Below are 25,585 nucleotides of genomic sequence, written 5' to 3'. Positions count from 1 at the left end.
TCCCTGTCCCGTAAAATTCTTTAGTTGGGCTTCTTGCTAAGTCGGGACTCCCCTTCAGGCTGTACACCCATGAAATCAGAGCTTTGTGGTAGAGCTTCAAAGAGCCCACACAGTCTAGCCCAAGGATCTCCCCTTGTAAATTGGGAGTTGGTCCATCCAATGCCATTCCTTTGGGTCAGGTGATCCTGTAAAGCCGCAATCAGACTCATCTCCTGGCCCACCTGGCATTTCTAGGGAGGGCCTGGGATTGAGTCAAGGAAGAAGGTGCCTGAAGTGGCAGCAGTGGACTCCCTTCCCCTCTGCTTTGAGAGAAGGATCCTCCAGTGATGCAGCATGCCGCTCCTTGGAGGCCTTGAGGTGGATAAGGATGCACTGGGGCCAGCTGAGAAGGATGGGCAGCTGTTCGTGTAACGCCTCCTGTACATCACTTAAAAGGATTGCAGAGAAATTTTAAAGGTAAAGGTTTTGACAAACAGTTTGAGAACAGGGAAGGTTCTGGAGGAAGAGATCATTTTGAAAGAGGGCTGAAAAAATGCAGGCTGAGAGAGCCATATAAATGCTCTTATCTACGTAGGAAAAGTATCTGGAGGCAGGTGTGAGAGGAAGGAATAAAGAAGTCAAACTTTTTCACTGAAGTGTCCACAGCATTAGGACAGAGGGGTTGGGTCATTGGGAGAGTCAGGAGGTAGCCCCAAGGGGCCTCCTGAAGTGAGAACTTTGACACTGATCTTAAAACTTCATGTGAATTGACCTTATATTCCATGATACACTCATGTTAGCTTTAACATAAAAAATCATTTTAAGGTTTCCAGTTAAATTTTCTAAGATTTCACCCGATTCTCAAAGTGAAATTGACACGTAGGAAGATGAACTCTATCCTGTCCTGGGCTTCCCATCCTCAGCCTTACTGGGTTACATGCAACTGGCTTAAGAACCAAAGGTCAAAAGGCGCCAAGGAGGTCTCTGTGGTCATGTAGTTGAATCCAAGGACCTGGGCACCAGGAGAGAAAATGCTGAAACACAACATAAACAGGGGATTTTGCAAGGCAAGCTTGGAGTCATTTGGGATTGATTTGGGGGATGAAGAAAGGAGTGGCCAAAGTTCTGAATATATAAAAGTTGCATAATTATAGGCACCACCAGCTCCCACCTGCATCTCATGCAGCAGCGCCCCAACCTCCACTGTGGCTTTGGCCACCAGCCAGAGTGGCAGTTTTATTGACAACTTATTGGAGTGCTTCTCCGCGTTGAGCTTTCATGATAGTATTCATGCGGCGCTCTGCTTGACTCTCAGATAAAAGGTCCTTCATCTACCCTCTCCAAAGCCATTATCACCACTTAGTGTAATGCCATCCAGATGAAAAGCCACACTGTGCTACAAAGAAGCCCCAGACTTATAATAAAATCAAAATTTCTTTGTTTGCCTCCAAGGCAATTAAAGGGGGAGAAATAGGTGCGTCCTGTGGCGGGCATCACCAAGACTCAGGAGGAAGGGCGCAAGGTTAGGCGGTGGCAGTCAGTAGGGAGCTTCAGTCTCGCTTCATCTGGGCTGGGGACAAATGGAAAACCTGTGAATCGGACTGAGGAGCATTCACTCGTAGGCAACAGCATGGGCCTCCTGCCCCCAAGTCTTGTCAGCCTGCTCCAAAACACTGGTCTTCCAGCAAGGAGCTGTTTCCTGAATCCTGCCTTCCTCCCAACCCAGGAGGGTTTTCCCTTGACCACAGGCTAAATGCCAGCGGCACTCTCCAAGCTCTTTGGTCTCATCGACCGATTGGCCAGCGGAGCCTCGTGGGGCCTTCAGCCAACGGAGGATGTTTAGCTTCTCAGTACGAGAAGATTCAAAGATTGGGTCTGAGTCCATGAAAAAGCAAAAGTCGAATTTGCAAACAATGCAGAGAGATCAGAGCAATAGGGAGAGATGGAAATAGGGATAGGTATGTTTAATAAGAGAGATAAGAACATCAAGAAGAGGCAAGGAGGGAATTCTAAGAACCACGCAAGGCCACGCTGATCAGCCAAAGGAGCCCGTCTTCAAATGAGTGAACCTGGAGAACGCAAGGCTGAGAAGCAGCCAAGACAACCTGAATTGATGGACAGAAGAGTGGGCCAGCGGCTGAGTGCCCTGCAAGATGTAAATGGAGATGACACGGGAAAGATCTACAGACATGGGACCACAGCTGCTGAGGCCTCTGAAAGAAGTGACATTGTTCCAAGGTGTCCAGACCAGAGTATCACCTCTACATCCAGTCTGGGATTTGTTTGTGGCTGAGAAATGCACTGTGGCCCACACCCAGGCAGCGTAAAGCCAAGGGGGCAAGGCTGCCTGTTCCTGAATGAATAAGGAGTGTGCAGAGGAGAGAGAGGAGCAGAGGGACTCAGACCTGCACTGGGTTCAGGTCATCGCCCACCACAGCCACGAAGAAGATGAGAAAGAACAGGTCACCCCTGTGACCTGCTGGTTTTTCCTGGAGATTCCTTTTTTCCCTGCAGAAGGTGAAATGGCACAAGAATTCAGGAGGGGACAGCAGACGAACTGGCCGGTGAGTAAATATAATGCTGCCGTCCCTTGTAAATCTAGCCTCTTTCTTACAGTGTTTTCAAAATATCAATAGGCTTGAGTGAATTTGCTTCTTGAATTAAGGGGGAAAGTGCGACTCCGGCATTCTAAGGTCTCCATAACCTCACACAGGTTAGGAGCAGACTTCACCTACTCTCTTGATCTCCTAATTGAAATATCTGCAAATTTTATTCATTCAGAGAGAAATTGAGCAGTCAAGGGATGATCAAACCCACTTTCTTTATTTAGCTCAACTTTATCCAGAACACATTTATTGAGCAGCTTCTCCACGCTGAGCATGGGACTAAATTGAAACATAGTTCTGACAGCGGATTATGTTTTTATGAGTAATTCAGGTTAATGTGGGTCCCCAAAATACATGAAAAATAACAGTAACATAAAGAGGTGAGATATTTAAAAGATGTGAGGTGGACATTTGGAAATATGTTTATGTTTAAGGTAACTAGAAGATTGCATGCATGACATTACGGGCAGCGGTCACTGGTTGAACATTACCAGGCACTTGGCATAGTCCCAGGGCTGGGCCCGGGGGTTCAGTGGGACAGTGGGACGGTGGGGAGATGACATGCCCCTGCCCTCCGCCAACTCTCAGTCCTGCTGAGCAGCCAGGTCCACAGCTAACTAACATAAGATAATCTAATTGGGACCTTACCCCCAGAAAGTTTCTTCCTTGGCCCCTCCCACTTCTTCCCATGCCTATTCCTGCCGCTAACTCCAGTCAGGCTATTTCAACTCAATTCATGATTCCCAGCCAGGAGATGAGGGATGAGACCATTTGAGATTATTTAATTCTATCCCGAAGGAGATGTATTGGTGACTGCACTCTCCAGGTGACTCAGAGGTAGGATTCAAACAGCTGATCTCATTAGAATCCTGATCCCTTTAAGAATCTCTTCTTCAACCTGACCTGGTAATCAGATACTTGGATATTTGGTTCTTGTTGCTTTGGAGACCACAGGAGGCATGGTGGCGACCGCTGGTTGTTGCAGCCCTGTGGCATCCCCATAGGACCCGCGGGCATTGAGATGAGTGTCAAAGCGGGTGAAAGAGGCTTCCAGGGATGAGGTATGGGACAGAAGGAAGAAAACAGGCGATAAAAGAAATCAGGCAGATAAAAGAGGAAAATAGAGATAAAAACAGAAATTGAGACAGAGACCAGTGGAGAGAAGAGGAGGTGACAGTGAAGATGCTGGTGAGCAGATGCAGTTCTGACACCCTGCGGATCAGCGAGATTTGCTGCGGGGCAGAGCACTTGGGTGGTGGCCCCGGAGGCCCATGTGAACGAGGGAAGCATGCGTTTCAGATGTCTGAGAACCAGGGAGGGGGAAGGGGGAAGGGAGGCAAGGGAGATTTGGGTACCCAAACCAGCGTAAAGGGGGAGCCTCTGCTGACGGAGGCCAGGAGACGGCCAAAGGCGGAAGCTGAGTCTGAAATGTGGTCGGGGCGGAGAGGCCTTTGCAAGGTGGGAGCAGCACCAGGAAGATTTCCCTTGGAGAGATTCTCAGACCCCGGAAGCCTTTGCCCTGTAAAATCCGTCTCAGCCACCTCACCCCAGCATTTGAGAGTGGGTCTGAACGAGAAGTTTCATCTGGATGTACCTCCAGCAAAGCCCTCAGCAGTTCAGTGCAGGGAAAGAGCAAAGGACCAGGAATGAGAAGACTTGGGTGTGAGTGAGACCAGCTGTGAGACCTTGGGGGTTGGGGGGGAGTCACTCACCTCCCTAACCCTCAACTTGTCTCGCTGCAAAATGAGGATCAAGAAACCTGTTCTGCCTCTCTCTGGGTTTTGGCGGGGTCATATTGGATAAGACATAAGAAAGTGCTTTGTAAATGGTAAAACGATGCACACATCATTGACTATTTCTCTTCTCCTCCTCTTCCCCAGTGGACAAAGGGGATTTAGTAATGGCAGGGGGTGGGTTGACCTTCTTTGGTGATTCCCAGCCATTAAAATTGCTAGGGTCCTCAAGCCATTTTCAATACTATAGAACTTTCATTCTTTACTTTACCCTTTGTGGCATAAATTCTAAGAAATTGTTCCTCTAGTATAAACACTCTCTCATTTCCTTCAAGGAAAGAGAATCAAAACATTGGGGTAATTATGGTCCTGTCTTCCTGCTGACACAATCTGAGATGTGGCTTCTGTAAAGCATAGTAGTGAAGAGCGCAGTTACTGGAAGCAGACTGCCTGGCTCTGAATCCTGGCTTCACCACCTAGTAGCTGTGTGACCTTGCGCATGTTACTTAACCTCTCTTAGCCTTAGTTCCTCATCTGCAAAATGAGGATAACAATAGCATTGGCTTTGTAGGATTACTGTAAGGATTAAGTGGGTTTATGTAAATAAACTTATCTACTACCTAGATCAGTGCCTGGTCACAGTTAGAGCTTGATGAATGTGAGCTTCGATGACAATGATGACGATCATGATAAAGATGGTGATGATGAAGAAAAGTGATGATTGTGGTGGTGGTGCTGGTAGTGATGATGGTAATGATGGACTGTTTGGTTTCCAGGAAAGCTCTTCACACCTCCCCAAGTATAATGATCCCCTCTACCCAGTATTTCTTCCCAGAAACCCAAACCACTTCACACGCGCACACACACACACACACAAACAATGTCTCATCAAAGCTCATATTTTAATTACAAATGACAGTCAGGACATTGAATGTAAACTTAAGAAACACAGGTCAATCACCCTGGGGCCCCATTGACTCATTTCATGTCACCAGAAGAATCCCTCAACCATTGAATGACTCACCTTCTCTGCTCCTTAAATGGGAAGAACAATGCTTGCCTGCTCTGTCATGGTGCAAGAAGAAGTGGGTTTATTTGTTGTACAGCTTTGAACTTGTTGGATGAAAGGAGCTACTTAAGTACAAAGGAAGAGTCAAAGGTGTTTGGGCCAGGTGCTAAATTAAAACTAATCAAGATTGCTCTTTCTTATTGGGACCCACTCTTGGGTGAGTGCCTCAGGGATGTGTCACCCCCACTACCTCTATGCTTCTACACTTGGGGAGAAGAGCTGAGGCTCGGTGGAGGGGAAGGGAGGGAAGGCGTGACAGCCTCTGACCCCTCCAGAGCTTCTTATGATGGAAGTCCTGCTGCCTCCCAAGCAAATCAGTCCTGTCTTCACAGACAGCGGCCACCAGGGAGGACTCTGGGCTTGAGAGCAGCTGGAGGCACAGCAACCAGGCCCCAACTTAAGTTCTGTCCGTCCTTGGGGCTTGGGACTGTGGTCACTCCGGCTCCGGGATGGGCTGGACTCAACAACCATCAGCTGGACTTCGCAAACTTCTCAGCAGCTACTCTGAATCAGAGAGTTCACGGAGCAGAGAGCGAAGACAAGAACCAGCTCCTAGAGTTGGTCTTTTGGCTCCACTTTAACACTTGTAGTTTCACTGACAAATAAGACCTGGAAAGAAGGGAGTCATGGAACTTGGGGGCTAGAAGACCCTCTACCACCATCTCATCCAGCCCCATCATATGCCTGAGTAACCGCCCCAACATCACCCCGAGGCGGTTATAAAGGGCCTGCTTGAACGTCTTCAATGATGGGGAACTCACTGCCTCCCATCTTTGGCCAGCTCTCATGCTGCTTTCTGGAGACACGCTGTTCTCGCCCATGGCTGCCTAAATATGGAGCCTCTGGTTCATGTGTCTATTGTCTGCCAGGCAAGTTCCAAGTGAGGCAGCTGCCAGAAGGACTTGCGAGTGGAGCCTGTGCGGGAGCTTGAGTGGGTCAGTTAGATTGGCCTTTTCTAGACTGACAGTCTGACAGGCTCAGCAATTACCATCATCAGAGCTTTGCAGTTTGCAGGGGAAAGGCTCTATCTCAAAGGGACGAGGGATTCCTTACCCAGGGGATCTATCGGGAGAGTAAGGCCAATCCCTTCTGCAGAGTGTCTGGCCAGTCAGGGGCTCACTCCCCAGATAAACTCCCTTACCCGTGGTTCTCAAACTTGAGTGTGCGTAGAATCACCTGGAAGGCTCCATAAACCACACTGCTTATTCAGAAAGTCTGAGGTGTGGCCCAAGAATTTGCATTTCCAACAAGTTCCCAGGTGATGCTGGTCCTCCTGATTGGAGGACCACATTTATAGAACCACCGCCCCAAAGCTTCTCATGTTGAAATTTTTCCCCTTCAAAGCTTCCAAAATATGGGCTTTGGATCTGGTTCAAAGAGGCCGGGCTTCAAGCCTTGATTCAGCCACCAGCTGAGAATAGTAACAGCCACACTCTCTTTGCAGGGTTTTTGTGGGACCCTGTGTCAACAAGGTCGGTAAGGCCCCAGCACGGTCCTTGTTCGTGATGAGCACGTGATCACAAAAGCTTACCTCAAATAGAATAGTCTAGGGGGGCCCGGTAGAACCTCTGACCTGAGTTTTCCCTTTGCACAAGGACCAGAGGGCTTCATCCAGATAAAAGGGGGTTTTATTTAGTGTCCGTACTTTCAAAGTTCTGTGAGTCTGCCTCTAAGTAGGCTTGGTCGGCTCAAGAGTTGGGTGTGGCTCGTCTGTGCCATTTTGCTGCTGTCTCATTTGTAACCACGGTCCTCACTGGCTTTGCCGTCTTCCGGAACCACTCTGGTCAGTAAGCCACAAGCCCAGCTGCTCAGGGAACAACCGGCTCAAGGAGCTCCCAGCAATGCTCTCAGCGTGGGCTGGAGAAACTCAGACCACCAGGCACCGTGCTCCTTATGCTGCAGAAGTGACGTTTATTAGCGAAATGAAAACAAGGTTACCAGCCGCATCTCAGAGAGACCAGGAGGCAATAGAAGAGAGAAAAATGGAACACTCCAGACACTGCGAAGAGAGGAAGCACAAATCCAGGGGCCAGGAATGAGCCGCTGGACTGGAAAGCCCATCGACGGAGAAGCGCTGCCGGCTGGCTGAGGCAGAAAGGCCTCGGGCGCGGGCCTGGAGCCCAGAGCCTGGAGCCAAAGGGGCTGCAACAGTGCCCGTGTCTCAGCACCTCACACTGAGGAGGAGGTCAGCGTCGAGGCAATGAGCAGGGCCCACAGGTGGCCCGAGGAGGCCTGGAAAGGCAGGGAGAGCAGCAGGGAGAGGCTGCAGGGGCTGGGCAGGGCGTGCTGGAGACCGGGGTCGTGCACGGGTTGCAGGGGAGCCTGCAGAGAGAACAAAGGTGTCTGAAACATTCACATGAGAAGTGCATGAAAGACAAAAGTATGTAGACACTTTAGAATTGGAAGAGCAAAAGGGGATTTTAGACCTTAGAGGTTCCTCTAGGCCTAGAAAGGGACAGTGACTTGCCCAGAGTCCACTGTGGAGCTGGGACCAGAGCTCAGGGTGCCCGTGTGCAAAACCAGTGTTATCTGCCACGTGGAAAGGAATGGGGCAGAGAGAAAGGCTGGCAGAGCGAAAGCATGAGCCACTCTCTTATTTTAAACACAGCCCCTAATCTTGCTCCTTATTACTTAAAGGGGTGTACTATCCATCTTACTTTTTTCACAGCACTACTGAGGAACTAAAATGAGAGAACGGGGAAATGCCCCTAGCAATATTTTTAAATGCTGAGTAGGAAGAATTCCTGGTACTAGAATATTTCTTCCAGAGAGAATTTAGCAAAACCTAAGTGCACTGGGCTTGCAAGTATTTTAGCCCCTGTGGGAGTGACTAGTATCCAGGAGCGTGAAGTCATCGGCCAGATGGACGGCATGAGTTGAAAAGCCCCTGCACACCTCATCTATGTCCAGGCAGCCCACCAGGCTTACTAGGTAGCAAGTTTGTCCCCAAAGATGGAGTCTGCCAGGCCACCCCCTCCTTATAGGTCATTCCCAATAAGAGGTTTCTGCTTTTACACACGATGTTGACACAAACAACATCGGGGTACGTACTTGCAGTCCTCACTCTCCAGAAGGTTCTTGTAGGTGGCGATCTCGCCCTCCAGCCAGGCCTTGACGTCCAGCAGCACCTGGTACTCCTGGTTCTGCCGCTCCAGGTCCGCCCGGATCTTGGACCGCTGCTCCTCCACGTTGCTGATCAGGCCCTGCATCTGGGCCAGCTCGGTGCTGTAGCGGGCCTCGGGCTCAGGCAGGAAGTTCTGCAGACAGTCTTTCTGTGATACCGGAGAAAGGGGGAAGCAGGTTAAAAATCATGGATCCCTGCCCTCAGCCTCTTCAGTAAGACCATGACACCCCAAGACATTGCCAGGGCCAGAGAACAGTCCAGCTCCCATTAGCGGTGTCCAGCAGGAAGAAGTAACAACGTGCTACGGCTCTTCATCGTAAACCTTGGGATAAGTTTGCAGAACCTCCCTCATCAGGGATAATGTTCATCCCCTCAGCATCCACATCTATGAGAAAGTTCTTGCAAAAGCAGGGAAGTCAAGGATTAAGCTGTGTCCCTTGTCTGTATTTAAGAGAGGCGCGTCCTGAACCCGGGGACGCTCATGGGAGTGGGAGCCAAGCTGAGGCTTCCATGAGCACAAAGGAACTCACCAGTGTGTGCTGAGCCTGAAGCTCCACCTCCAGGGCGTTCACGGTGCATCTCAGCTCCAGGATCTCCGACTGGCAGCACCGAAGCTCCTCGGAGCAGGATGTGGCCTGCAGGCTGATGCCTTCAGACTGCAGCACAGGGGCACAGGGACACGGGATCACCTCCCTGCCCGCGCGGTGGCCGGGCTCCCTCCCTGCTCTGCAACATCGCCCTCACCTGAGCTGGGAACCACTGTTCCACGTCGCGGCGGTTGGTCTCCACCATGGCCTCGTACTGGCACCGCACCTCCCCCAGCACCCTGCCCAGGTCCACGGGGGGCTCAGTGTCCAGCTCAATCTGGAGCTTGTCCCCCAGCTGGCACTTCAGAGTGTAGACTTCCTGTGGGCATAGGAGGAGGGCGTCCCATTCATGGGGCCCCTGCTGCCCTCCATCCAGAGCCTCATCTCCCACTTCCCATCCTCCACAGCGATTTCCCTGAGCTCCTGAGGACGAGGCACTGCCTGCCCCAGCCCAGCATCTTCCAGAGGCTATGGAAGAAGAGCAAGCTCCCGCTGAAAGCCAGAGCTCACCTTTACGGCTTGTGAGGCTCAACCATGAAGAAGGGCAGCTCATCCCATGCAGAAGGAAGAGTCTCATTTCTTACCCCAAATGAGCCTGAATTCACCCCTAGAAAGTCTTCAGGTCTCACACAAAGGGCCGCATACGTGCTCATGGTTCTTCTTGAGGCAGAGCAGCTCCTCCTTCAGGGACTCGAGCTGGGCTTCCAGGTCACACTTGGCGAGTGTGAGGTCGTCCAGCGCCCTGTGCAGGCTGCAGACGTCGGCCTCCACCAGCTGGCGGAGCGAGTGCTCCGTCTGGAACCTTTACCAGGGCAGGTACAGGAATGGTGTTAGAGAGCAGAGGGGGCCCCAGGACACAGTTTACAGCGTAACTCCGCTGGCCTTCCCTCCACAGTCTAATTGTGAGTTGCCATTTCCTGCGTAGTGCGCTCACAGCCCACAAAGCAACAGGGTGTTCCCACTCACTCAACACTAAGCACTTCAGACAAACGAGGCAGAGGGCCAGTGCCCTCATGGGCTGATGGCCTAAAGGAAGACAGTAGAGTGACCAGGCCAAAGTGTGATCACTCCAGACCCTCCTCTTGCCACCCGCTACTGAGCCGGACGCTGGACTCTCTCTCGAATTAGAAGTCAAACTGCCAGAATGGGAGGAAGGAAGGGCTTTCTTTTGCTTAGAGGAGTGAGGCTTCCACGGTGCCCTGAAGAAAGACGATAAAATTTAATGCCCCTTCCTGCTCCCAGGTTGCGCCTTCTCAGCCAGTGTAAACCCTGCGACCTTCACCTGCCTCCATCGCGGGCAGTGGAGCGTGATTTCCGTCATGAATTATTAGTGCTCAGAGATTGGTCGAGCTGCAGTGTGGAAACGTGTCCTCACTGAGGCAGCAGAGTTTTGTAGGAAATGACCTTGGGGTAGGAAATGTGGCCCAGGTTCCAGTGTGGCCACTCAATAGCCATGTGACTTCTGGCAAGTCACCTCAATGCTCTGAGTGAGAGATGCCATCGCTGCCCTGCCTGCCTCACCAGGTTCTTCTTACAACAGAATCAAGTGGACGGTGCATTCTAAATCATGTTATAAACTACAAAAGCTAAAAATGGCAGAGGGGTTGTTTTTTTAAGATCTTGGGCATAATGCCCTCTGGCTTCCCCTGCTGTCACTGTTGGTTTGGGATCTTGATCAATGAGATCTCTGATGCTAACTGCATCACAAGACAGAAGTCAGGGCAGGTATGTGGCTGCTCCCCCTGCCTGTCCTACCCCAACTCACTTGGTCCTGAAGTCATCTGCAGCCAGCTTGGTATTGTCTATTTGCACGACCAGCTTGTTGTTCTCAGATTTGATGCACAGGATCTGAAGAGAGAGAGAGGGTCAGTGATTCACTGTTCCCAGAGCCATCTATGGCCTCGAGTCAAAGGAAGTTCCATTGCCTGGGATTCAAACGACAGCATCCCCGTGGACAACACAAACTCCCAAACATATAAGAGGTGCTGGTGTGGTGCAGGAGGGACAATGTGCAAGAGGATTTCCCCGCAAAGGCTGAAGGCGTAGAGGCAAAGGACCCGGGAGATGAAAGTGGTAGCAAATTGAACATACAACAAAGACTTAATTTTATTTTGCCAGCCATGATGCTTAGCCTGATATAAACAAGAATATCTGGAATCTAGGCCACAGAACAGTGGGCTGGTTATTCAGATAAGGTGGGACCCATTCTTAATAAGAAGTCCCTTACGCTAGCTGGTCAGCCTCCCCAAAGGAGTTCTCTGAATCTAGTCAGATTTCTGTGGCCCCTGTTCTGACATTCTTTGTCTTCCCATCTCTAGAACTAAGATGTAGGCTCTTAAGAAGCATTGCTTTGGTAATCAAAGGGGACAGCAGATATGCATGAGAGACCAATGCTACTGATTGGATCTACACTGGCTCATAAAGGACATTAGCACTTGCTCCCTGTACTGCACCAGAAGTGCGGTTGCATGTTTTTGCAACTACAATTTAAGAATTGTAAGTACTGAAACCAAACAGACGCAAACTCAGAATCCTGGAGAGTCGAGTCCTGCACCTCATCCTTTGCACAGCCCCATTCACCTCCACTGAAGAGATTCTCTTCCCGCAATCCAAAAGACATTGCAGCCCTGGCTGTTTCTACTGCCAATCCAGTCCCTGAAAATTCAGTGCAAGTGTCAGTAATCATTTTTCCTAAAGGACCAGACAGTAAATATTTTAGGCTTTGCGCACCATGAGTCTCGGTCACAATTACTCCATTCTGCCATTGCAGCACAAAAGCAGCCATAGACAATACATCAATGAATGAGCGCAGCTGTGTGCCGATAAAACTTTGTTTATAAAATCAGGCAGTAGGTCGGGTTTGGCCCTCAGGCTGTAGTTTGCCAACCCCTGATCAGGAGCACCAAAAACCTCACCTTTCTGCTGGGGCTCCTCCATGGTCCGGAAATAGTTCTGGTAGTCCGGGCACACGCTGGACTCATCGCATTTGCTCGACTCTAGGATCTTGGTCTCCAGCTCCACGTTGTCCCGCTCCAGCTGGCGCACCTTCTCCAGGTAGTTGGCCAGGCGGTTGTTCAGGAACTGCATGGTCACCTTCTCATGGCTGTTCAGGGTGCCTTCGCCGTAGGTCCCACAGATGCCAATGTTGCCAGGAATGTCGCAGGTCCCTGGCAAGGGGCAAGCAGCGTTGCAGCTGTGGGGCAGACAGAGGCTGGGTCGGCCCAGAGGGGTCGTCCCCACGCGGACTCCGTTAGCATGTGCCAGGGTGGCTGAGAGGCACAGGGAGGCAGCCTTGGCCTCTGGCACGTGCCCACTGAGGAGAGACCTGCAGCAGTTGGAAGACATGGTGCTAAGAGGCCAGACCCCTGCCTTGCCCACGGCCGGATTTGCCTGAAGCTGAAACCTTGCCTCTCCTCTAGACCTTATATAGGCCTGTAGTGGGTGGTGGTGCAAGAAAACTGGCATTTTCCTCATTAATATTTATGTTGATTCTTGTACAATCACTCTATTAGTCAGTGATTTCGTCTCCTATAAAGAGTTAATGAGCTCATGAAAGAGGCCTTGACCCACATGGGAGGCTTCCATCACTGCAGGGTCCTTGAAAAAGAGAAAACAAGGTCTTCTTTGAGCTGCCCACATTCTGCGGCTATGAATTCTTTCCCCTCTGTCAGCTTATGTCTGTGAAATAATCAAGAACAGAGACTCCTAAAACTTCCTTAAAGTCTCTCTTGCTCCAGTATCCTTTCCTACCTTGGAATGTTCCCGTCCTGGCAAAGTCTAAAATATTAATCAATCAGGCATCCAGGAAAGGGAGAGACCACAATTCGTTTGTTTCAGCAGACATGCACGGGAGGGCCCAGGGTGGGCCGCTGCCTGCCTGGAGGGAAGGACTTAGATTCCAACAAGAGGGATAAGAAAGTGAATGACCTTGATGTTACAAAGGCAATAAGAGACAGTATTTAAAAATTTTAAAAATAAAAGAGCTGTGAAGATTTTCAGTAAAAGAAAGCACATTGAGAGACCAGAAAAAATCTTCACGGAATAGGCAACATTTAAAATGTGTTGAATGGTGGTTTCCAGGAGGGGTTGGGGAAGAGAGGATCTCTCATAGAGAACAAAACGAACAGAATCAAATGTTTTTGGGAAATGGAAAATTTTCTAGCTGCGTTGACACTTATAATGAAGACACATAGGCCAGCACTGGAAAGTTACGTTTAGTCCAGGTTGTGGGAAGCCTTGAATGCTAGGACCATCCCATATATAATCTTCAGTTAGAGGCAAGTCAAAGATAGAGATCTGGCCCGGGAAGCTGACTCTCCTCAATATGAAGGAAAATAAATATCCAGGTTCTGTTTGAAGGAAAGTAACAGAAAGAGGATGGAATTTTCCTGTATAAATATTAGGGGGAAACACAAGGCTAGAACAATGAAAGAGAAACCTAAATTCCAAATTGATGTCGGTGTTTGAAAACTGAATAACACACTTTTCAACAACTCATGGGTCAAAGAAGAAATCAAATCAGAAATTAAAGTATTTTGGACTGAATTAAAATGAAAATAAACATATCAATGTGGTTTTGGTAATTAAGACCTTTTCTGTGCAAATGTGAAACAGATAAGCAGTTTTGCAAGTTGGGAAAAAACTTGTGAATGAAACTGGGTTATTTGTGATTCCCAAGAAATAAAATTGTGTTCCCTGCTGTTGGAGTCTATAGGCTAATTAAGGCGGGCAGTGATTAATACTTTATGGTGTCTGTTCTCAGGGCCTCCCCCTCCTTTCCAGCATCTTCCCTTCTTACACATCAGTCCTCTCACTGACTGAGTCCTTCTTGGCTTGTTTAAGAAGATGCACCCTTAAGAACTTTGATTTTTCATCTTTTGAAACTTCTTGCGTTTCTTTGAAATGCACCTACTTTGATTGTCCATTACTTAGGGGACTCTAGAACAAAATTTAAATTTCCTTAATCTTCAGACACACTCAGAGGATCAGAAGCTTTATGGCCTCCTCAGTTCCTAAAACAAACAAGCCAGTGGCTAGTCATTCCAAAAACCCTGGAAAAGAGCAGCCAACCAGCTTCCAGGCTGTGCTAAGGAAGACGCTACTTTGACCCCATTCCTAAGATGAATGAATTCACCAGGAGGGCCTAGAGACACCAGTGCATTTTTTGGCTGGCTCTAAAACATGGAATCTCCAAGCCAAAGGGATCTCGAAGTCCTATAGTCTAGGACCCTCTGGCATTAAACCTCTTCTGATGACCTTCCTCCAACTCGTTATCTAGTCCACCACTTTCCAGAATGGCCCATTCCATCATTGGCCAACTTGGAGTCTGTGGCTCAGTTTCCCAGGCTTTGTACAAGACACTGGAATCAAGAGATAAAGAACAGCTAGCTCTGCCTTAAGGGGCCTGCCACATAGGGGATTGTTAGAAAGTTCTTTAGGCAAAGACAAGTCCACCTCCACGTTATTCCTGCCTATTGATTTCTTTTGCTCTTTCATTTATTCTGTAAATATTTATTGAGCACCTACTCTGTGCCAGACAGGCACCAAGGCTGGACACTGAGGGTATGTTAGCAAGTTTAAGTCAGAGAGATTGTCCTTTACTTTCTAGTTCTACCCATGGGGTCCCACAGAGGATAAATCCAATCCTTCTGCCACCTGGCAGACCATCAGCTCCTTGTGACTGATGCGCAGTTTCTCTTCTCGGTTCTTTATTTAGCATGGTTCTAAACCCTCTCGCCATCCTCAGTGTAATCCTCTGACTACACTCCTCGTAGCTTGTATCACTCTTAGGAGGGTGCCCTAGAATGGAATTTCTGATAAGTTCGGATCAAGAGGCTGCCACGAGATAGCCCGGCAAAGCTTCTTGCTCTTGTGTCAACTCTGTTGGTACAACGACTCTATGTACAGATGTGGGCAGTTTTCACCAAGGTATGGTTCACCACCGTCAGTGACCTTGTCCCAGTGACTACTCCAAATGACCCAATATTCATGAGCTCCTGTCACAGAAGAGCCCTCTCAAGGCACCAAGGGGCAGGGGGGCATGCAGAGATGAGTCAGAGAAATTCTCACCTCTCAAAAAGCTCAGAGCAGGAGAAATAGGTCATGTAACCCAGAGGAAGGAGAGGTCATGGAGAGTCAGAGATGTGGAAGGGCATCAAAGAGACTTGATCTGGAGCTTGGAAGATACGTAAGACTTGGACAGGCAGAGAGACAGAGAGAGGGTTTTCTAGACAGAGATGAGCACAAACAGTAGGAAGCAGAAATGTGCCTGGTGGGCTCAGGAGGAGCAGGGCAGCAACCTCAGGAATACAAGATGCAGCCAACAGAGGCCGGCCGGCCCTGAGGGGCGGGCCCCAAAAGAAACAAATTTCAATGACTCAGAAATGTAGACCTAAAGAGTCAAAGAGTCAAAGAATTAAAGCATGTTAAACTGAAATTATGCTAATTTATGCTTGATTTATGCAATTTATGCTAGATTAATGCTCCTTATATTTTCATTACATCTACACTGGTGATTCTCAAACTTTAGCCTGTTTCAGAATCAACTGGATGGCTGGCAAAAATGCAGATTGCCAGGCCCAGGGCCAGAGTTTCTGATTCAGTAGGCCTGCAGTCAGCCCGAGAGTCTACATTTCTAGTAAGTTCCCAGGTGACACTGAGGCTGCTGGTCTGAGGACCACACTGTGAGAACAGAGCCGTCGCTCTACAGAAATAGACGAGCTTTGACTGTCACGCCATGTAGGTGAAGCGCGATGTAACAAAACAGTATTTAGTTCAGGAGGAGCCGGTGTTTGAATGACCGCATTTCAAATCTGTTGTTTTCATTTTCTTCAACATAAAAAGAAGGTTTTGTTTGTTTTCCTGGTTTGCTCTTCTTCGCGGAGGTTTGTTTCATGAGAACATCTAAGACAGAAGGAGAAGGGAGGGACAGCAGGGGAAACCTGTGCCGTGTTTGTCAAGCCTGTGGTAAGAAGCCAGTCCACATGAAGACAACATTTGCAGAGGACGGAGAAAGGTCAAGAGAGTGAGATGCACTAACATTTACCATATGCTTGGAATCTCGCATGGCGCTCAACATGCAGGATTTCATTTAATTCTGCCTCTCTCTCTCTCATACACACACACACACACACACACACACACACACTCACTCACGTCTATATATTCAAAGTCCTTATACCCCACCATATTTGACTACCTACTATGTGCCTCCGGGTATTGTGCCACATGTTTTATATATAATCACCTTTTAATCCTTACACTGCAAAGGAGTTTCAAGTATCATGTTGAAGAATAAGAAAAACAAAGCTCAGAGCAGTTAAATAACTTGTCTGAGCTCACAGAGCTAGAAAGCACAGTCTTTGAAACATCAGCTCAGGGCTGCCAGACCCTTAAGCCCAAGTTCTTTTTGCTCTACCAGGCCACCCACGCGCCAAGCCCAGGCCCCCAGGCAGCAGCCACAGACATCCAGTCCATCCATTAGATTCATTCAACAAGTGGGTGCCGAGGTCTTGCTCTGGGCCCCACATTTGTCTAAAGAGCTGGTGAAATACAGCAGAAGGCAGATCAGAGTCCTCTGGAGGCTTTCGAGCAGACAAGAGAGATGATCAAAGTAGCAGTTTAGGAAAATGAGTTTAGTGTGCAGGATGCACCCTGGGGTGGGAATGCCGGATCTCCACTTTGCAGGCTCTCTAGTACGAATGCACTGCGTAGTGTGTAATATATAGCCCAGACATGTTCAACGACAGAGCGAAGCGCTGGCGGTGTATGCAGGGTGAACTCGGCACAGGAGAGACAGGGCAGGAGGGGGCTCTTACACGAACCCTGACAGCATGTGATGGAAACCAAATCCAGCCCCCAGCAGTGCTGCCAGGAGGGAAGGGACAGAGGGCAGAGATGTTACAAAACGACTCTACCGAAACTCTGCAAGGCTGAGCAGATTGTTGTATTTGGGGTCAAAGGAGGGAGGGACAGCAAAAGTGTCCTTGAGGTCACCCCGAGGTTCCTAGGACAATAACGTGGTGGGAAGGGAAGTCAAGGCAAAAAGCTGGCTCAGGGGGAGAAGCTGAGTTCAAGCTTGCAGAGTGTGAGTGTAGCTGAGTGGGACTGCCCCCCCGGTGGTCAGAGGTCAAGGCTGGGAGCCAGGAGAGAGCAGCCCGGGCTCTTTGGACGCGCTGAGAAATTCTCCCGAGCTGCTGAGATTTCTTCCACCTGGCAGGCAGGCAGGGCGGTTGAGTTAGCTCAGGGACTCATACCTGACAGGAGTGGGAGAGTCCCCTCCCCCTTGGCACAGGGGAGGTGGCATTGGCAACCTCCAAAACAGGTGACAGGGAAGATATTTTCGTTGGAGCAAGTGTCCTATGAAAACAAACACAACCTGTATTCTACATGAGCTGGCTTTTAGTCATGAGATGAGTTTGTGAAAGTTAAAACAACATTAAGCGAGGAGGTGAGGGGTTTTTCTGTGTTTATTAAACGGCAAGGCATGGTTGAGAAAAAGGTTGAGAACAGAATTAGATGAAAAACAGACAAAGGAAAATGGTTGAGTAAGATGAGCTCGTGGAGGTTACTACCAGCGGCCATCAGAAGGGAGGGATTTGATTTTGTTCTTAGTCAGGAAGATGCAGCGAAGATGATGAGGGGAAGGTGACGCACGACCTTAGGTATCACACCTCATGGACCGCAAAAAAAACAGTGTCTAAATTAAAAGTGCGCATGTTCTGGAAAGTCAGGAATTCCATCTTGATTTTCTTGGCTTCTCGGTATAGACAGTGGTGGGGACAGAAATGTGGGTCCTTTCCCAGAACACTCTCAGTGACTGCCAGCATCTGCCCCCAGGAGCCTGCACTAGCCATCCTACTCCTTAACACTTTGCTGGGATTGGGGGAAAATAGAATTTGGAGTTGAAAAACAGGCGATAAGAGGAGGGGCCTAGAGAGACCCATGTTACTATGTGAAGCCTGGAAAGAAACACTATAAATCAGCACGTAGGGAGTGCAGCGCTGGGAACCAGGGCTAATGGGCTTAGAGCTTTCCAGGGGGCTCAAAACTGGATCTGGTCCCAAGCCAAGGGAGCAAAAGCCTCAGGGGCAGGAAAATGATCAGTCAATCCGGCTGAACTTGTTATGGGCAAAGCAAAACCAGATACAGCATCTAGGGCCCACAGCAGTCCAAGCCGTGAGGGTAACGTGACGCAGGGAGGGAAGAGAGGAACATAACCTGCAGACGGGAGACTCACCCTGTAAGAAGAGAAGTCCTTGGATTTGGTGCCAGAGGGAATCCTGAGCCCTCAGATAGTAACAATGGATGTGAGTAAAACCACAACATCCAGATGCCTGGGCCGGGCTGGTTAGCCACCTGCCAGCCTCCCTAGCCTGCAGTCCCCTTGTGTCTGAATAGCGTTTCCTGCCACAACTGGTAGCCATGGGGGTCCCATAATTAGGGTTCATTCAGGGAGTGACCTGGCCAGGTAAGCAGAGGACAGGTCAGATTTTCATGGCCCCGTCACATGAAGGGGTCATGGCCACTCCTTAAAACATATGACTTTTAGGGGTTACTTTTTAGAAGGAAGCCCACAAGAGTCCACTGGGCACTCTTGTCCTATGACAGCCCAGAGAATGCTTTTTGGATTTTTGTTAGGCCACTTGGAGTGAGAAACAGCTCCGGTAACAACAGTGGGTAGTTTTCATTATTGCTTATAAGCGGACAGGAGTCTGGCCAAACTTCCAGGCCACCAACCTGGGAATATTTGGCCCCTGATGCTGCTGATGGTTCTGCTCCCTCCTCTTTAGCTCCTCTTTCCCTGCAGGAGAAGACTGTCCCTGCTGGTTCCCAGGGAGCCCCATAAACCGATATCCATTGAGCATCTTCTATGTGCCAGGAATATTTTATAGATTGTCCCTCAACAACAGTGAGAGGGAAATACAGGTATTCTAATTTTACAGCTGAGGAATAGATCTTAAGAGAGCGTCTTCACTCAGCTCGTGTCACAGAGGTGGGATTTGAGCCCAGGTCTGCCTGAGTCCGGTGCACATGCTCTTTCCACCATACTATGCTCCACAAAGAAGGACCGGCTTTGCATTGGTCTATGGACCAGGGTACATGGGCAAGCTGAGATCTGAGAGCTTCACTCTTCTAGACACACTCAGCACTTGCCAAAAGCCACATTGTGCATTGACCAGCACAGCATGGAAGGAACACAGCCCGGGTGTTGTTCCCCTTCCACTCTTCCACCAGGTCTGGCTGTGAACCATCTTGGCCTGTGTCAGAGCCACGTCCAAGAGGCAGGGAGGCACCCAGAGCTCTCATGACAACTGCAGTCCCCTCTACCAGCACTTGGAAGGCAGCAGCAGAGGAGACAAGCATGCACATCAGTGGCAGTGTCTCTCTAGAGAAAATTCCATCCCGGAAGAGGGCCAGGACCAAGACAACTGTCCCCAGGGCCCAATCTGAGCCTCCATCTCTAAAAGCAGGTGGGAATACTGTGCCTCCATGAAGGGGCCAATCTGAATAAGAGAAAAAACTTGGTAACTTGGCCAAGGCGGTTCTCAACACAACCTCCCTCTGACTAGATTGGAACTCTGAGTTGTGCGATTTTGCTGTTGGACAAAATACCAGGAGGCTGAAGACGCCAAAAGCACGGTAGGGGCATGTTGGTTCCGAGGTGTTCTGAAGGAATTCAAACTTGGCAACCAGCGTGGTTTCCTTTCCTAGTCTCTAGGGATCGATGGGCAAGGCAAGGACACATCATCCAGAGGCTAAGACCCCAGTGCCCCAGAGAGATCCCGGCAGCAACACGTCAGGGCCAATGACCACCTGAGGGCTTGAGGGCCAGGCACCCCACAGACACTGCCACACACAGGAAGGATAGCACTTGATACAGGAAGGAGATTTATTGACCATTTAATACAGGAGCCCAATTACATTTTAGGAGATTTTGAAGCACTGGAATAGAACCAAAATCCCAGAAGAGACACTGGGGAAAAAATAGCAGCTTAAGTGGAAGATAATTGTAACATTGCAAAAAAAAATCAGCTTAAGGCACAAACAGGAAGCCACTGCTTGCAGGATCTGCTACCCTTTGATTCAGTGGAAATGGCTTCCTGGGAAGAAGACCAAGTAAGGTGAGGGCAATCCCAGCCCCACTGCAACCAGCGCCAACCTCCCGCACAGGACTCAGACTTGCAGAATCAGCTCTCAGCACTGGCTCCACCGGTGGAGGGCGGCCCGCACCGTGGGCGAAGGGCGCAGGAGGCAGGTGTAGAGCAGGGGTTGCAGGGGAGTCTGCAGGGAGAGAGAGAAGGAAGAGTTAGACACAACCAATGGAAAGATGTCTCAGTTATGGGCGGAAAGGGCGAGACCCAACGGGTAAAGAACAGGTCTGCCACCGACAAGTCCCCCTGCCCAATGGAATCCACATGAGCAGTCCCACATCCACTCTCGTCTGTGTCTTTGCTCATCCAGGAATCCTCTGGAGGGACTTGGCTCAGGGACCCGGTTACTATTTATGTAACATCTGTCAACAGTGCAGTCTGCACACCCAGGAGGCCTGAATGAGTCACTAAGCGAGCGTGCACGGAGAGGCTTGCTCTTTACGGTGAGATCTCCTCCCACAAGCACTGCACTTTATCTCTGAGGCGTCGCCTGACAGTCTGGTATGTTGCTTGGCCAGGAACTGCCTAGATCGCACGTACTTGCAGTCCTCGCTCTCCAGAAGGTTCCGGTACATGGCGATCTAGCCCTCCAGCCGGGCCTTGACGTCCAGCAGCACCTGGTACTCCTGGTTCTGCCGCTCCAGGTCCGCCCGGATCTCGGACAGCTGCTCCTCCACGTTGCTGATCAGGCTCTGAATCTGGGCCAGCTCCGTGCCGTAGCGGGCCTCGGCCTCACACAGGGAGTTCTGCAGACCGTCCTTCTATAAGGGGAAATGATGGGGTAAGAGACACAGGTGACCTAAAATTCAGCAGTGAAAATCACGGCCACACTCACCAGGTGTGGGGCAAATTCTAAGAATTCGTAGGACATTCCCAGAGCTCTGGAGAACTCGCTGTCAATATGACCATCACTTTTCCCAAAAATATCTGACTTGAGGAACTGTGTCATGTTCATCTCTGTATCCCTAATATCTGACATAAAGTAGACACCCACTAAAATCTTACGGAATGAGAGCCTGAACCACCACATCTTATTCTAAAAGAAGTGGAGTTGACTTTTAACAGGAACAATTTTTCTGGGTCAAACTAACCTTGACAGCAAGGCATCGCCCCCGGGAGAGAGGGACTCAGATCCTGAGCTCTAAATTACTGTTAACAGAACTGACTAGTGAAGTTTCTAAAATGTTGCTCCCAGGCCGTGGCCTGCGGCGTTCACAGCGCGGTGAGGGCAAAGGAGGACCCTACCAGGTTGTGCTGGGCTTGGCGCTCCACCTCCAGGGCGTTCACAGTGCGTCTCAGCTCCAGGATCTCCGACTGGCAGCACCGAAGCTCCTCGGAGCAGGATGTGGCCTGCAGGCTGATGCCTTCAGACTGCAGCACAGGGGCACAGGGACACGGGATCACCTCCCTGCCCGCGCGGCGGCCGGGCTCCCTCCCTGCTCGGCAGCATCGCCCTCACCTGAGCTTGGAACCACTGCTCCACGTCGCGGTGGTTGGTCTCCACCATGGCCTCGTACTGGCACCGCACCTCCCCCAGCACCCTGCCCAGGTCCACGGGGGGCTCAGTGTCCAGCTCAATCCGGAGCTTGTCCCCCAGCTGACTCTTCAGACTGCTCACTTCCTGCAGGGACAGAAGGACGGATGCCCTAATGAGAAAAGGGCTTTGACAGAGCAGGTGGCACCTGAAGCCCTCCCCTGACAAGCAGCATGAGGGGCGACCCCACACACACGCTCTGACAGGTCTTGCCCAGGATCCAATGGGAAGAGCCCACCTGGAGACCTTCCTAAACTCACAGGGCAAAACTCTGGGGGACAAACTCCCACTCTGCCACATCCCACAGAGTCAGCCTGACTCTCAGACCCAGATCAACCCTTACCCTGAGGCCAAGTGAGCCTGGGTTCTAATCCTACAGCCACTGGGTAGGAGGGGCTCCCTTTTCTGCCCAAGGCCCTCCCTCGTGAGTCTGCAGCCCACAGAACCAGACCTGCTCGTGATTGCTCTTCAGGCAGAGCAGCTCCTCCTTCAGGGACTCCTGCTGAGCCTCCAGGTCGGCCTTGGCCAGGCTCAGGTCGTCCAGCAGCTTGTGCATCCCGCACATGTCCGACTCCACCAGCTGGCGCAGGGCGCACTCACTCTCGTGCCTTCCATCACAGGAGGTGCAACACTAACAAGATGCCAAGGAGAGCCCCTCTCGGCTGCCCCCGGTTCCCACCTCCTTCACCAACTTGAATCCTCACGTGTTCACTGAGCTCGGAGATGAATTAGACACAGCTGGGCTCAGAGGTGCGCTAGACACAGCCCCTCCTCTCAAACGGCCTATGATAGTGAGCATCCACAGCAGTTCTCGTTTTTACCATTGTGCACTGAGGCAACTTTGGTTCAGAAAGATGAACTGACTTGCCTGAGGTCATGTATCTTAGGACCCAGTGCGGGATTCGTGCCATTGCACGAGCTATGGGTTGACTAAGATAAGCAATCGCAGGTGCCTGGCCATTGATTGGCTATGCCTTGTGTTGGGCTATTTTTCCATCTCTCACCTTTGTTTAATGGAAACACCTAGGACCCGAGGGCTCCATACATAAATCGGGACCCTGACCCATGTGTAAGCCGCTCCCCTGACTTACACAGGAAATTCAGTGGCCATCCTTGCTCACTTATTGTTGAAATCCCCTTATTTTGCTCCTGGTTAATGAACTCCGGCTGCCTCATTACAACCATTTTTGAGAAATAAATGAAGGAGACTTTACCCTGGGCTCTGCCACACATTTCATTTAATGGTGTCTTTTCTCACCCGCCTTCTATTAGTTTGGGTTGTAATAAAAATGTTTTAATTTGGGGAATTTAGGAAGGAGGAGATAGCTCAGTACTTCGCTCGTTCAGCAAGCTTTTAGGCATTGGGACAGGGTGGAGGAAGGAGTCGCTCTGAGCCCTCTTTCGACCTGACTTACTTGATTCTAAAGTGGTCGGCAGCCAGTTTGGCATTGTCAATTTGGATAATCAGCCTGGCGTTCTCAGCCTTGCTGCACAGGATCTGAGGGAGACAGTTCACACACAAAACATCATACTCCGGACTCCAGCTCTACGAGTGACGGCTACATTCATGCTCAAGAGAATCCAAGAACCCAAAGCCCCTTGAGCCTTCAGTGGTCTTTTGCCTGCCGTGCCTTTCCGCCTTCCTCAGACCCAGCATACCCCAGGCTGCTCCAAGCCTCACCTTCTGCTGGAGCTCCTCCATGGTCCGGAAATAGTTCTGGTAGTCCAGGCACACGCTGGACTCATGGCATTTGCTCGACTCTAGGATCTTGGTCTCCAGCTCCTCGTTGTCCCGTTCCAGCTGGCGCACCTTCTCCAGGTAGTTGGCCAGGCGGTTGTTCAGGAACTGCATGGTCACCTTCTCATGGCTATTCAGGGTGCTTTCGCCGTAGGTCCCACCGGTACCAATGTTGCCAGGAATGTCACAGGTCCCTGGCAAGGGGCAAGCAGCGTTGCAGCTGTGGGGCAGACAGAGGCTGGGTCGGCCCAGAGGGGTCGTCCCCACGCAGACTCGGTTGGTATGTGCCTGGGTGGCCGAGAGGCACAGGGAGGCAGCCTTGGCCTCAGCCCCAGGCTGGTCCCCAACATCACTGGAGCACACGGAGACATTTCTGGCTCCAAAAGTCCTGGTGCTGCCCAGACAGTGGGATGAGCTGATGCAGGAGGAAGTCATGGTGTTGGGCTGAGGCTGCAGCTGGGAAGGCCAAGCCACTGAGTGTGGTAACCCCCTTCCCTCCTGGCCCTTTTACATCCAGCCCAGGTGGGTGTTGCTTCAATTCTTGCACCTCACCTCCCTGGTTCTCTACCTATTGCTGTGCTGTCATCCTGTTACGCAGATGTTGAGTTTGCCATTAGGAGCTCCTCACCTCATGAAAGGAATGTCTCGGCTCTTTGATATCAGCTTGGCTGTTGGTGGGAGGACAGAAGCTTTTTATTACTTTTTTAAAAACAGAAGTCCTTTTAGCCATCAGATGTTTGTACCTTGACACGGTTTGGCCTCCTTGTTGACGTACCCACACTGAGGGCATGACTATTCCTGTTGGTCTTTGAAGCAGCAGGAGAGACAAACCCCTGTGACTAGCGGGGCTTACCTGAGTTAAGACTAAACGAGCGTCCCCTATACAGGGAAGAAACTGGGTCTTGGTTGGTAGATGTTATGGGTTTTGGTTATGAAGAAGTTCTACGTTTCTTTTTTCTTCATCTGTTCGTCTTTCAGACTCACTTTGAGGGGCAATAAGACTTCGATAGGTCCCTTCATTCAATGCCTATCTCCTGGCACATCCTGTGTGCCAGGCTCTGACCCACACACCTGATGTACAACTGGTCAAGCATGATATAGTTCCTGACCATCAGGAAGCAGCCACAACTTGGATAGCCGAAGGGGTTCTATATCAGGGGTCTGAGAAGTTCAGCAGTATGAGAGTGGCCTTAAAGACCGTGCCTGATCTGGACCAGGAAACGTGAACTCAAGAAGCCAGAAACAAGAAAAATGAACAACAATCTTTTTGAATCCCAAATAAGAACTTGGCCATGAAACTCAAAGGGCATTGAGTTATCAGAGTCACTGTGGGTCCTCCTCCTGCCTTACTTCCTTGATTCTAAAGCCTGTTATCAAGCACCTACCATCTGTGTTAGGAGATTGATCAATGATCTTATTTAATCCTTACTACCTTCCTGTGAGATGGATACTCTTATCTTATTTCTTACCAAATAAAGAAATAAATAAGGCATTGAGGACCGGAGATGTGAAGTCATTTTTCTAAGATCAGCCCTATTATAAAGAGGCAAAGCCTGTTCTCAGTATCACTTTCTTTCCATTCCAGAGCCTATTACTGTCCTCTTCACCTTGACCACCACATCCCTCACCCCACCCCCCGGCAGGAGGACAACTCTGTCATTGTCAGAACTAAGAAGGATTATAAGGCCTAGAAACTGGGCTAGAAGTTGAAATTAAGAGATAGAACAAAAATCTGACATTCTGTATTCTTCTTTGTGTCTCAGAAAATACAGGTGTTGTGGCACCTAAGCAATAAGGCAGGGTTTCTCCAAGGACCACGCAGGACGATGGCCAGGGGAGAGCTGTCTCCAAAATGTAATACTGCATCGCAGACCCTACTAGCTCTTCATACTGGGGAACCAAAACAGCTGACTCCTAAGGTCCCAGAGGTTTTTTCTCAAAATTTGTGACAGGAGATAGAACTGAGAAAGGCCTGATGTAGAGCGAGATCCCCAAGGATGATCACTAGATCTTTGAGAAAATGAAGATTTGCCAGTTCTCTGAGCATCAAGCAAAAGCTGAA

At 50.0% G+C, this 25,585-nt stretch overlaps 2 protein-coding genes and 1 long non-coding RNA gene across 3 annotated transcripts in view; 1 reads left to right on the top strand and 2 right to left on the bottom strand.

The window, feature by feature from the left end:
• Positions 1–1,265: 1,265 nt before the first annotated feature.
• The window catches only part of LOC138916242 (uncharacterized), a 49,300-nt gene continuing 24,980 nt past the window's right edge, over positions 1,266–25,585 (top strand). The window contains exon 1 of the long non-coding RNA XR_011423224.1: positions 1,266–2,543. This is a non-coding gene — a long non-coding RNA (uncharacterized lncRNA). The remainder of the gene's footprint in view (positions 2,544–25,585) is intronic.
• Positions 5,202–13,790, bottom strand: KRT37 (keratin 37). The gene is made up of 7 exons (XM_070227294.1): positions 12,009–13,790; positions 10,864–10,946; positions 9,744–9,900; positions 9,256–9,417; positions 9,042–9,167; positions 8,439–8,659; positions 5,202–7,709 (listed from the first exon to the last, which is right to left on the bottom strand). The coding sequence occupies exons 1-7, from the start codon at positions 12,570–12,572 to the stop codon at positions 7,574–7,576; spliced, it is 1,449 nt and encodes a 482-aa protein (XP_070083395.1). The 5' UTR covers positions 12,573–13,790; the 3' UTR covers positions 5,202–7,573.
• On the bottom strand, positions 19,976–24,132 carry KRT38 (keratin 38). Its single transcript, XM_001496970.4, has 7 exons — positions 23,467–24,132; positions 23,201–23,283; positions 22,237–22,393; positions 21,711–21,872; positions 21,497–21,622; positions 20,792–21,012; positions 19,976–20,381 (listed from the first exon to the last, which is right to left on the bottom strand). The coding sequence occupies exons 1-6, from the start codon at positions 23,956–23,958 to the stop codon at positions 20,833–20,835; spliced, it is 1,200 nt and encodes a 399-aa protein (XP_001497020.2). The 5' UTR covers positions 23,959–24,132; the 3' UTR covers positions 19,976–20,381; positions 20,792–20,832.

The sequence above is a fragment of the Equus caballus genome, chromosome 11 (assembly GCF_041296265.1).
Source record: "Equus caballus isolate H_3958 breed thoroughbred chromosome 11, TB-T2T, whole genome shotgun sequence".
Taxonomy (NCBI): domain Eukaryota; kingdom Metazoa; phylum Chordata; class Mammalia; order Perissodactyla; family Equidae; genus Equus; species Equus caballus.
Note: the sequence above shows the minus strand (reverse complement) of the source record. Positions and strands in the feature narration are given on the sequence as shown.

Bases quoted from the DNA above. Each gene is read 5' to 3' on its own strand.
- KRT38 (XM_001496970.4), bottom strand. From the start codon at position 23,958: ATGACTTCCTCCTGCATCAGCTCATCCCACTGTCTGGGCAGCACCAGG. The intron at 21,873-22,236 runs GTCTGGTTCTGT...CTGTCCCTGCAG, and splicing joins TGAAGAGCAATCACGAGCAG to GAAGTGAGCAGTCTGAAGAG. The intron at 21,623-21,710 runs GTGAGGGCGATG...CCTGTGCTGCAG, and splicing joins AGCAGTGGTTCCAAGCTCAG to TCTGAAGGCATCAGCCTGCA.
- KRT37 (XM_070227294.1), bottom strand. From the start codon at position 12,572: ATGAGGAAAATGCCAGTTTTCTTGCACCACCACCCACTACAGGCCTAT. The intron at 10,947-12,008 runs GTTTTTGGTGCT...CTCTCTCTTCAG, and splicing joins AGCCCCAGCAGAAAGGTGAG to ATCCTGTGCATCAAATCTGA. The intron at 9,168-9,255 runs GTGAGGGCGATG...CCTGTGCTGCAG, and splicing joins AACAGTGGTTCCCAGCTCAG to TCTGAAGGCATCAGCCTGCA.